The sequence below is a fragment of the Castor canadensis genome, chromosome 4 (genome assembly GCF_047511655.1).
Source record: "Castor canadensis chromosome 4, mCasCan1.hap1v2, whole genome shotgun sequence".
In the NCBI taxonomy this organism is placed as follows: domain Eukaryota; kingdom Metazoa; phylum Chordata; class Mammalia; order Rodentia; family Castoridae; genus Castor; species Castor canadensis.
In genome coordinates, this window is record NC_133389.1 from 120,292,281 (window position 1) to 120,304,399 (window position 12,119).

Below are 12,119 nucleotides of genomic sequence, written 5' to 3' on the forward strand. Positions count from 1 at the left end.
ATTGTCTATTTGCTATGCATGCATAAAAATTGTATGTACACAAAATTTAATATTGTTCAGCAATATAAAAAAATTAAAGGTGATATATACTGCAACATGGATGAAATTTGAAACATTATGCTAGGTGAAAGAAGCCTGATACCAAAAGTCACACATTGATTGATTCAAGTTGTATTAGATGATAAAGCTATGGAGATAGACAACATATTAGTGTTTTCCAAGGGTCAGGGGATAAAAGAAATAGGCTGTGACTACTAATTGGCAATGAGTTTCTTTGGGAGGAAGAGGAAAATATTTTAAATTAGATATTGGTGATGGTTTTGCAACTCTGTAAATATAGTAATAAAAAAGGAACTGTATACTTTAATGGGGAATTCTATAGAATGTGAACTATGTTCTCAGTAAAAAGTCCAGTAAAATAGCAAATGTTCTGCACTGTGGTAGGATAAATCCCACTTCCTACTAAAATACATAAAACAAAAAAAATTGTCAAAATTGACAAAAAATCTAGAATTGACACTCTAACACAGAGTTTTGGGACACTATTAATTTTAGGACCAGTGGAGCAAACTGATAAAACATCATTTTATGGTTAGGTCTACCTGCCCTAACCTAACTACACTTGGCTTGGACCTTTGGAGGTAAAGGGCATATTTCCCAAACAAGGAGGAATAATACATCTCTGAGAAAACTAGTGCAGGTGGTAAAGTTGTGGCAGAATGTCTGCAAATGGTACATTGCCTTTTGTGAGATGGAGTCTCACCAGGAAAAGAACTGTAGCTGGAGACAGGAAAAGCTTTGGTAAGCAGTGAAGACCAATAATGTAGTCTTTTTTCCAAAACAACGTTCTCTATTAAGTGTCAAACATTTCAAAAATAAGAGCAAAAAACATACTACTTTAAGCCAATAGAACTGTACTATATTAATTACTATTTATTGGAAATTTAGCTACCTATAAGCAAACTTTCATCTGTGGAATCAAAAAGAGTGTTTGATAAGCATCAAAGTAGACAGTGAGTGACATCATGTGAAATCTATAACTCATATATTTTTAAAAAGTCTATACACTGAGTTCATTTGTTTGATAATGAATTTTTAAAATACGCTGAAGAGGTTTGTGGATAATCTTCAAGCTTTCTGTGTAGGTTGCCTTTGATCAATTCTTTGATCTCTTCAGGATTGCCAACTACCTTCCTCACCATCTCTTATGATCTATCAACCATCTCTCAAGTTTTCTTCTTTCTTTGTCCAGGTGAAATCCATGGGCACTCATTCTCATCATTGCCCTATAAATTTCTCATCTTCCATACATATTTCTGTTTATCATACTAATCTAGCAGAATTCCTACCTACACATAATCTAGCCCCCATCATTTTCATGCTTGCTGCAAAATGAATGAAAGTTGGAGAAATTCTTACAACCAAATGAATGGTTACTTTTTAAAAAATGATCATACATATCAAATTAGCATTCAAAATAGGCTTGATTTCCCATTCCCTAATTTAATCATATCCTGCATGTCCTTCAAACTCTCTGTAAATATTACCTTTGTTTTGCACTCCCAGCCAATTATTCCATCTTATACTTCTCTGGGGAAATAAAATCTCTTGAATTTGAACTTAATCACCTTTCAATAGCTCTGCAGCCCGTCCCTCCTTCTTTCCTCCTGCTTCAGTAGAGATGTCTCTCTTCTCTGTTCTTTCAATTTTTCAGAGGTTTGACTTCTTCCTATCACTTTTGAATTAACCCATATAGTACTACTCATTTATTTCTATCACTAGAAAATATCCTATCAAAGGGATGTTTTTTTAAAAAATGCTATCCATTGCCCCATGATTCTGATTCCCTTCACAGAGAAATTTCTTGGAAGAATTGTCTAAACATAATATCTGTTCTTCTTTCTTGTCTTTATTCAGCTCCATAACTGCCCTTGTGCCCCTACTACCCACAAAATTTTGTCAGAAAAGTATTTGATAACTTCTGTGTTGTTTAAGATAATGCATATTTCTCTATTTTATTGTCACTATTTATTTATCTTGCAACATTATTCTACATTAAAAAATTCCATTTTTCAAAATACACTTTGTTCTCTTGGCTTTACTATTTATATGCTTGTTTGCTTCTTTTCTGTCTGTTTCTTGTGTCCTTTCTGTTTGAATTCTAAACATTACTATTGTGGAGCTGAGCATCTTAAATTATAAAATTTTCTTAAAATACCAGGTTTCCCACCCTCTACCTGCTTATAAATATTAGGTATGTTCAAGAGACTGTCCTTGAGTCCTGTTGGAAAGGGCCATACCAAGGTTGCCTCACCAGCCACACTGAAGCAAAACTTCAGAACTCCAAGTCTTGGATCTGCGCTTTTCAACTCAAAAGAACCCTTCCAGACACTTGCAACTATACATCAATTGGAGACTTGAGTCTAAAACTGACCGACAGTGTTTCTCCTCAGAAGCAGGTGGTTTCCTAGATGTGGGCAGCTTTCTCAAGATCATGTATCAACACTTCTGTTCTCTGTCAACATGAAAATTTGTCCCCCTTCCTCTTCTCTCTGTATTTTTTTTCTGCTTATGTGTAGAAGATAATATGGTAATTAGAATTTAATAAACAACAGCTTATTCAGGGATTCTATGTGTTGGATATATCATGTTAAACCTAAATCCTTTCATGATCTTCAGAGATTCTCTCATTCACACTGTCACAAATTTCATTGATATCTTATGTGTGACTCTTTATTTGAATTGCACATTTGTTCCTTTCTTTAGGATTAAGTTTTCAGACTCAAATATTCATATTCTTTGCTTAAATATAAGAGTATGGAAAACCTGTATTGAGGGATCTACAGTTGAATTCTGTCCAAAATTGAGTAATAAAACATATAATTTGAAAATGTGAAGCAAAGTTAAAGCTCTAATCCCTTAAATCTTGGTTGCCATGAAACATGCAATGATTCAATAATAGAATCTTTGGTAAATGTCACTACTACTTGCCTAGCAGAGCCTCTTAATGCCAGGCATTTCACAGGAAACAGTCTATTGTACCTTTTCAGTACATATTTTTATCTGTGGATAATTTTAGCAATGTAATGATCATTTAACCACATGCATGTGCAACTTCCTGTTTCAATAAATAGAAAATATGGTATCCATGTGAATTATAGGCTCTAATAGTACCACTGTCGATCCATAGCCAATTGGAAACTAAACACTGGTCTATAGCTCTTAATTTGCAATATGGAATAAAAAAGAAATTTTCCAGCAGGCATGAATTCCCTGGTATAACACTACTTCTGGCATAACACGGTTGTGATTAGAAATCTATCTCAAACATCATCTACTTAACTCTACTGCAAAACCTGTAGTCCAGCAAACTTCTTTAAATGTCTTATCAAAGTTGTTTAAATAATAGGACTGCTCTGGACTACCCGTTGGCTGAACAAGTAGCAAACATCTCCTTCAGAACTTTGATAACTACATCTAGTATGGTAGAAACTCAAAAGTTATAAGACATCAAAATACAATGGAACTGAGGATGTAGCTCACTGGTAGAGCACTTGCCTAGCTTGCAGGAGGTCTTGGGTTCAATATCCTGCACAACCAAAAAGAAAAAAAGAAAAGAGGCAAGAAAAAAAAAACTACTTGGTTAAAACAATTAATTCTTGTGGATCATTTTTGACATATTGGATTTTGATCAATTAGTTGTGGAGGCCCCTGTTATGGGGTACACTTCAATGTCTTAGTATTAACGTCCTGACAGTCATTGCACTACCATCTCCCTGAAGCACTGCATTCTCTTAAGAATCTTAAGTGCTCAAATGCAGCAGCAGATCATATATCAATGGTCTCACTACACTTAAAATAATGAAAACACAAACAGAACAAAAATACTCTGTTGACCAGTTGTTGAATACTGTGAATTTCATACTCAGACGAAACAATTCAGTTATGACGGCAACAGAGAGTGGCATTATGCCTAAATTTTCAGCCAATCTACCAAAAGTGAGGCACTGTTAAACTTAGTCTAAAGCTGCCTCTGTACTTAGGGAACCGCAGCCTAATATAGTACATAAACAATTTGTAACCTAAATTAAGAGAATATTCTTTTAACAAGTAAATGAGTGAGCTGACCACAGCAGCTGGGCTTCAGCCAATCACAGGCTGCCAATTCTCAGACCACTTCCATATAAGACAAATGGAGAACTCTAAACCAGTAAAACTGTTTCTGTATGCCACCTCCTGTTTCTCTCTATAAGTACAATCTTGATCTCATTTTCAACTAATATTCATCACCACTTCCTGTGAAAAACACAGTATATGGAATAATTATTTACAGACATGAAATTCATGCTTTATGAATGATCCTCTCACAAATACTTCTGACTTCTGAGATTATATGCAGATCATCTCCTGCTGTACCTATAGAATTACTTCTACTGACTTAAACTCTGATGTTTAATTGTATTGATGGAAATCATTAGAAACATCTATGAAACTTATCATTTGGTTATAAGATAATGTTGACAAAGCTGAGGAAACTGTTTTGCTTTCTTCCAATCTATAGAATTATTATCAAGAGAGATATATTTCAGTACTGAAAATCAATATTATCATTATGTTATCACTAATTTAACTGTAACATGTTACAGTTACAAGTATAATCTAAATGTTAAAATGCAGTTATATTATATCTCACATATGAAATAACTAGTATGTATTATAATATTTGAAATATGTATATTTCATGTACATATCCATAAGCTACATATACATATGTGTACATATACATAAACTACAATATATGAAATATGTACCATAAAGTTAAATGCAATGGCTAATAGTAATATTGGTCTTTAGAGTAACTTGATTCTTTTTTATCATACAGAAATTGGAAGTTATAAAACTCCCATGTTCCTGTTAACAGAATTGCTAGAAAACAAAGAACCAAGCAGATTTATTAAAAATAAATCATTTGTAACATGATAAAAATTGACACTGTAGCAACTTTCAGTGTATTTGACAGGTTTGAAATAATTAAAATAAAAGCAACAGTTCATTGGTAGAATACAACAATGTTTTTTGCATTATTTGCATCATTTCAACCAATTAACAACTACATTCTTACTTTTCAAGTCTTCGCCCTCAATGGTGTTCATTATGATCTCTAATGTTTCATTTTCTTCAAGATGATTCCGGAGACATTTATGCTTCAAGTTGCCCATGAAAAGCTGCAGGCCAATCAGAGCAAACACACTGAGGCAGAACACGGTCAGGATCATGACATCTGAGAGTTTCTTCACTGACTGGATCAGGGCCCCCACAATGGTCTTTAGGCCTGAAAATGGAGGGAAAAAGCTCATAATGACAGGTTCATAATCCTAGTCTCTAAATGAGAAACAAAAGCAAAACAAGCTTTCCTAGAAATGCATGCATTTGTCAAGTCAATGACCTTAAGTAATTTAATTTAGATAAGCCTACTAGCTTGAAAGAGTGGAATTGACATTTTTTTATGCACCTGATTTTATATATTACAGAAAATAATTAAAAATATTCCCTCAAAATAGTCAAGTGGTCAAATGAATAATTTGTTTGATTAAACCATATCCGTACTCACTTGTAAACATGGTTTTTAAGATCTCTAATTCAATAAATGCTTGTCAGATAAACCATTTCTTTCAAGGCACCAAAATAAATAAGAAACTGAATTTCAGCACATAGTGACAATTTATAATGAACAAATTTTCAATTAAGAAATGGTTTGCTGAGAGAGATATAAAACAGTATGCCATGCGATATCTCCATGCTGATATTTCTTACTGATATTCTTAACTATATGAAAAGAAGCTAAAATTAATTGAAAGTTTCCCTCCTGGATTAAGTAAGTGGAAAATGAGCCTTAGACAGGAGGGAAAATTTCAAGTGGAGATGTAAGCCTTGTGGTCATTTTCATCCTCCAACACCCATGCAATTGATTAAACTCAAAGGCCGACTTTTAATAGTGATTGTGTTATTAAAAAAAATGTAAAACGGAAGAAATGAAATTTGACTGAAATTACACACAAAATTTTTTATTTGTCTTACTTCCAAAAGATCAAAGTCAGCCCTTGTGTTTAATCCCACTCTCACCTGGAATGACTGAAATTGTTTTCAATGCTCGGAGAACTCTGAATGTTCTCAACGCTGAGACATTGCCCAGGTCCACAAACTCTGTCACATATCTGTAATAGGGGAGTTTATACACAAACACAGTGACAACACACACACAAACAAACAAAGAACAACTCCCAAACAGTTGGAGTTATGAGTGGCCTAATGCTCCACACCAATCACTTCTTACCTGGGATTACAGAAATAGTTTTCAAAGCTCTCAATACTCTGAAAGTTCGAAGAGCTGAAACATTGCCTAGGTTTACAAATTCTGTTAAATACCTGTAGAATTAAATCAGAGTTGTTCAGAATTTAGATAGAGTCTATGATACTTACCTGTGCCTTTAGTTAAGGTATTTTCTATGTTTGGAATTTTTTTTTAAAATATAAAGTTCTGCAAGTCTTTTATTCAAACTAATTTAATCTAATTTTCTTTAATTTGACTCGATGTGGTTTCACAGACTTAAATGCTTAAACAAGAAATTAAATACTTCAAATATTAGCTCCTCAACATTATAGCCACGTAGCTTTTTAATCTCCCATAGAAACTAACTATAGTATGCTAAGTGAAAAGAGACTAGACATGAAAAACTTCATACTACACGGTTCCATTCATATGTAATGTCCAGAATAGGCAAATCCGTGAAAGAAAAGAAAACACAGATGACTGGTTTCCAAAGGGCTTGGAAAGAAGGGAGTGGAAGTAACTGCTATGGCTGCAGGGTTTCTTAGTGGAGTGATGAAAATGCTCTCAAATTTGATAGTAGTAATGGGTGTATAACTTTGTGAATACACTAGAAAACAATGAATTGCATTATTTTAAAAGAGTGAATTTCATGGTACATAAGTTGTATCAATAGAAAAGGAAGAACCACAAGAAAAATAACCTAGTTTTGCAAAATGTTTTCTTAGCAGGAAACAGATAGAACTGTAGCCATCATACATGACCTTAAAACATGGAAGTCCAGTAAGTAAGGAAATAAGTATAGGTGAAAGAATCAGAGACTAGAAAATCTTAAAACTATTCTGAATTGTCTAAAGGGGTCCAATAAACATGGGCTACTTCTATAATTCAAAATTATAATGGAAAAATACTGTATCTATGTATGAAATTTTAAAAATGTGTCTGACAAATACATTTGGAAAAAGAGTAGCAAAAAGGATAAATTAAAATTCTACTTAATATAATAATTTCCCTTGAACGTAAACTATAGGCAATGTATATACAGTAGATTAATATTAAGTTTGGTATGCAGTGACTGTTCTTGGAAAAATTCCTCTTTTATATTTCAATAAGCTTATTAGCTCTCAAACAGTAAAATTAAAGGCCTGAATTGTGTGTGTGTGTGTGTGTGTGTGTGTGTGTGTGTGTGTGTGTGTTTCTTACAGGATTTTTAGTTTTTTTTTAAATAAGAACTTGGAAAATGTGTGAATCAATTGGCACTGCATAGATGATCTCCAGTGCTGTGTAGGAAGGAAGATGATCAGTCTTGATGTCAGGAACTTTTGTGTGGAAAATACTCTTTTTGTAACTTATACATGATTAGCCTTTATTTTCCTTTAAATTATGGAAAAACCAGACACCAAAGATTGTTCTTATTGGAATACTGTTCTGAGATTCTCATGAATTTACCATTAAAAAAAATACTGAGACAACTTACGCAAAAACAATGACGACAAAATCCAGCCAGTTCCATGGGTCACGAAGGAAAGTGAATTCTCCTACACAGAAGCCTCTTGCAAGGATTTTTACAAGGGATTCAAAAGTATATATTCCAGTGAAAGTGTACCTAAACACAAGGTTCCATTGAGATATTAGGGGTAAAAAAGGATACAGTCTTTTGAAAATTTTTATAACTATTTCCTTGGATTAACCACAAAAAGGTATCTATTGGAGGGTGCTGTTGACGTATGGACCCACTCCAGCTGTTAGAATGCACTCCAATGAAGGTCTTTCCAGGAAATCTTAAAAATGTACATGTTAGAAACACTCCCAGAAAGTAGAGGTACTTAAAACCTAATTAAGAACACAGGTGTTAGATCTACCTAGAGAAGTCCTAAATTGCTCCTATGGAAAATATAGCCAAGAATAAGACACATGTAACATGCTTAAGAATAGGGCAGGGGATCTGATGAGTGCATTCTTCTAGAAAACATTGTAGCATCTAAATTACTGCTAGTGAGTTAATACTATAGAGGAGAAAAAAAGCAACTATTTACCATGGGAAGATAAACATCACCATTTTTATGGATGCTGCTCACTTTCTGGCAGGAAAAATAAAGATCTAAAACTATATTGAAATATACTTATACCCACTTACTCTACATTTTTGGTCCAATCCGGAGGGTTGCTCATAGTCATAAAAATGCAGTTCGTCAGAATAGTGCACATGATAAGCATGCTGAATAAGGTGATTTAGAATCAAGGAATATGATAGATTAAAAGACCAAACAGGAACTTGGCACAGATGATGATGACATCTGACAAAATGCTAAAACTTTTCCTTAGACAATAATCTTAATGAATTTATAGATTACTTTTTCGACTCTATGAACAAGAAAGTAATAAATAAAAGTAATATATCCTAAAATGCTAATAATGGCATTCTCCCAATCCCACTACAACATGCCCCAGTTTATATTGAAATTGATGATCTATAGCCAGGGCCTTTCAAGGAGACAAAGGACTAGTATCTAAAAACTACACCTTAAGTTACCATTTTAAGTAAGAATTTTGGAAAGGATATGAGTGTACTAAAATCTTAATAGATACTCTTCTTAGAGGACTGAAAGGGGATAGCATGTACAAAGCAGGTGTGGCATTGAAACGGAAGATTGCTTTCCCTTTGTTCAATACTATAAAAGTCTGTAGAAGGAAAAAGAAAACAGGATGAAGGTGAGAATACAAAGTTTCAATCTAGCATGAGGTTCTGTCAGTTTATGTCTCCAGATGGCAGTGTTGTATTAGAGCAACAGTGACCTCAAAATGGCAGTGTGGTTCTCATACTATTGATGGCTGTGGCCAGTGAACTCTAAGTTCATTCCTTTTCAGTACATTAAGAATTGAGATATTTGTAAGCAAGTATTGCTTATAAGCATGATATTTATATTTTATACATAATATATGATATGTAGCATATATTTTACATATAATGCCTTCTCTATCATATTTCCTCAACAATAACAATAATTTGCGACTATTGAAATTATTGAAAATACAATTTCTCTGAATTTCATTATACTGCATTTTAAGCAAACTGAATAGGAACTAGCTGTCTCTGATTTTTACCACAACAGATTGAGATTTTAATACTTGCTAAGAATTGTCATGAAAATAAGTTTTTAAAAAATATTTTCATAAATTTATGGAATAATCCTTCCAATTTCCCTGCTTTATTTGTAGCATTACAAGTAGTACATTACTAACTTAAAAAAAAGACATAAAGAACTTGCTTGCTATTATTTATAGCAATTTTTTAAAATAATGAGTAGAACTAAAGATTCTTTACAATATTTTACTTTACCCATTGCATAATAAGCAATATTCTCCCTGACATTATTCTTTAGTTAAGAAATAAAAGCAAACATACAGACAAATAGTAGTGACCACAAAATATTAAGACAACCTAAGGCATTGACTTAGAAATCAAAAGGACCAAGTTTAACCCCATTATGTTTTTTTGCAGGTGGCAGGCAACTACTTGCGTTGTCAAGAAGGCATGGGCATAGTCTTCTGCTTGTTTTGTCTGAGTTTTACATAAGTTTGTGAGTGGTTTGTGGCAATAAGCATTTTTCACCTAATTGGAAGATAAATTCATGAATCTGGCTTTCTACTTGCATATGGCACATTTTCTCAAGAAACAAACCAGAATGTATTATTTTCAGATCCTCTTTTATTATCCTGTTCCCTTCTACCACCTTAAACATAAAATCCATTTTGAATTGAAAATTAGTCTTAAAATTAGTACCCAGTTCTTGAATACAAATTTTCCCTTGATTTTAACAAACCATGCTTTTGAGAATCCATCCATCCATTCAGACTTTCTACAAATGTGTAATGAGCAATTATGTAACAAATAGCAATGAATGGAATCTGAACTAGCTGGAAAATAACATTACTACACAGTCTTGGCAAGATCGAGTTACCTTGTAGTTGAAGCTGAAAAAAATTTAAAAAGAGTGAGTTTGGTACTTAAATTAGCAATTTTCAGTTGCATTAAAAATTTAAAGCAATTTTTTATTTTGTACATGCACAGGAGTCAATTAGAAAAGAAAACATAGATACAACTATAAAACTTGGGGACCAGTCTGTCATATCCATAAAGGCAGAACATTATATTGAACATCTTAAAAAGATGAAAGAAATCAAATTAGCATGCCAATGCCACAGCCTGTTTAAATGAAATATTCAAAAAGTATGTATTCTAAATACCCTACATATGTGTTTAAATACTGTCAGGATGTGGATGCTCACTAAATTCCTCGTATCTAAATTTAAAATATCTTTTACACAGAAGGAAGAGAGCATAAACCTACCACCAATGTCCCACTCACTTTTTTGTCTGCATAGTAGGGGTCCAGGTCCTGCAGGGGCTCCGACACCATGCCGGGGGGAATGTCTCCATAGATGAAGGGCAGCTGTTTGCCGGCTTCCAAGTCACTGCTTGGCTTTGGGGCTTCATCATCATCTTTCTTTTCTTCTTTGGGTTCCTTTGCTTTTTCTTCAGCAATGCGTTGTTCAATAAGAGCAAGAGACTGTTTTGTGAAGTGGACAAAACTCTGAGGTCCTGGGGGAGGCAACATTGCCATCTTTTCATCCTGTATATTTTATTTCCTCTTCAGCTCTTTACATAAGAGGCCTGGGTAGAAATAAAGAAATACTTAAATGTTTGGTTGCAAAGGGAGACATATTAAAAACTAACAAGAGGCAGGGAATGTAGCTCAGTGGTAGAGCATCTTCCTAGCCTACCCAAGGACCTAGATTCAATCCCATGCGTTACGGGACTCTCAAGCTGAGATAGGGGACACTGAGGCAGTTGAGCAGGAAGCAATGTTTTATTGTGCCGACACAGACCCAGAGGACTCATGTCCAAAAGCTTAGCCCTGAGAACAAAGAGATCTCACTTTATATACCCTTGCAAGCAGGTTAGAGAAGAGAAAACAAAGCTCAACCCACTTGTGGCTGCATGTAACTTGACTATTTCATTTTCCCAGTGCTATGTGACCTTCTTCATGTTTTAATTCTTTAAGTTTTATCTCTCTGCTTTGACATTCCTTCCCCCGCCTCATTATCAGAACATAGCCTGTCTGTTTCTCTTCTGGCCCTTCTCCCTGCTACATTACTAGTACTGCAAGAACAAATAAATAACAACAAAAAGCATATTCAACCATTAAAGGTAATGATTTCATAGTATCATTATCAAACTGTTAAGTGACTACTATATGCCAGGCAATATGCAGGACTTACTTCCCATGGCTTCTAACAATCTTTAAAAATTTGAGCCTAACACATCACAGATCTAAAGTAAGAAAAATGACAATCTCCTGAAGAAGTTTTTCTCAATTCCTTTTATTGTATTCATTTTTGGGAAAATGAAACCCAATGTTCCTTTTCTAAGTCTTTATGACATTGTTTGTGGTAACAACACTCTTGAGCTCTCCTTTGTATCTCTGATTGCCCTCTTTCTTACATCTCTTACCACAGTTGCACCCTCTGCTTCTCTTTTGTTCTTGGGGAGGACCATTTATGTGAAAGGAGGCAGTGGGAGATTGTTTTACTTTATTTTACATAGTTCATTTTCTTTCAATAAGTAGGTATTATTTCTAAGTCAGAAAAATATGTTTCTATTTTTAACTAAAAGCAATTCATGAAAATCTTTTTGGGAAGAACAAAGAGAAAAAAAGGAACTTGGGAAGTTTTTGTGATAGAGTAAGTATAAAAATTTGTATTATATGCATTCAGACTATCACTGCTC

At 33.9% G+C, this 12,119-nt stretch overlaps 1 protein-coding gene and 1 long non-coding RNA gene across 7 annotated transcripts in view; one reads left to right on the forward strand and one right to left on the reverse strand.

The window, feature by feature from the left end:
• The window catches only part of LOC141422581 (uncharacterized), a 188,481-nt gene that overhangs the window by 137,442 nt on the left and 38,920 nt on the right, over nucleotides 1-12,119 (forward strand). The gene's annotated exons all lie outside the window — the stretch shown is intronic.
• Scn9a (sodium voltage-gated channel alpha subunit 9) overlaps nucleotides 1-12,119 on the reverse strand; it is a 138,973-nt gene that overhangs the window by 70,276 nt on the left and 56,578 nt on the right. For 3 of the 5 annotated variants that reach the window (XM_074071014.1, XM_074071013.1, XM_020156909.2), the window contains exons 2-7: nucleotides 10,699-11,003; nucleotides 8,892-9,010; nucleotides 8,466-8,555; nucleotides 7,806-7,934; nucleotides 6,335-6,426; nucleotides 5,123-5,332 (exon numbers count right to left, since the gene is read on the reverse strand). In XM_074071014.1, the coding sequence (XP_073927115.1) occupies nucleotides 5,123-5,332; nucleotides 6,335-6,426; nucleotides 7,806-7,934; nucleotides 8,466-8,555; nucleotides 8,892-9,010; nucleotides 10,699-10,953 (895 nt within the window). In that variant the 5' untranslated portion in view covers nucleotides 10,954-11,003. Of the gene's footprint in view, nucleotides 1-5,122; nucleotides 5,333-6,123; nucleotides 6,216-6,334; nucleotides 6,427-7,805; nucleotides 7,935-8,465; nucleotides 8,556-8,891; nucleotides 9,011-10,698; nucleotides 11,004-12,119 lie in introns of those variants that run through there. The other 2 variants (XM_074071016.1, XM_074071015.1) reach the window with 2 other exon arrangements.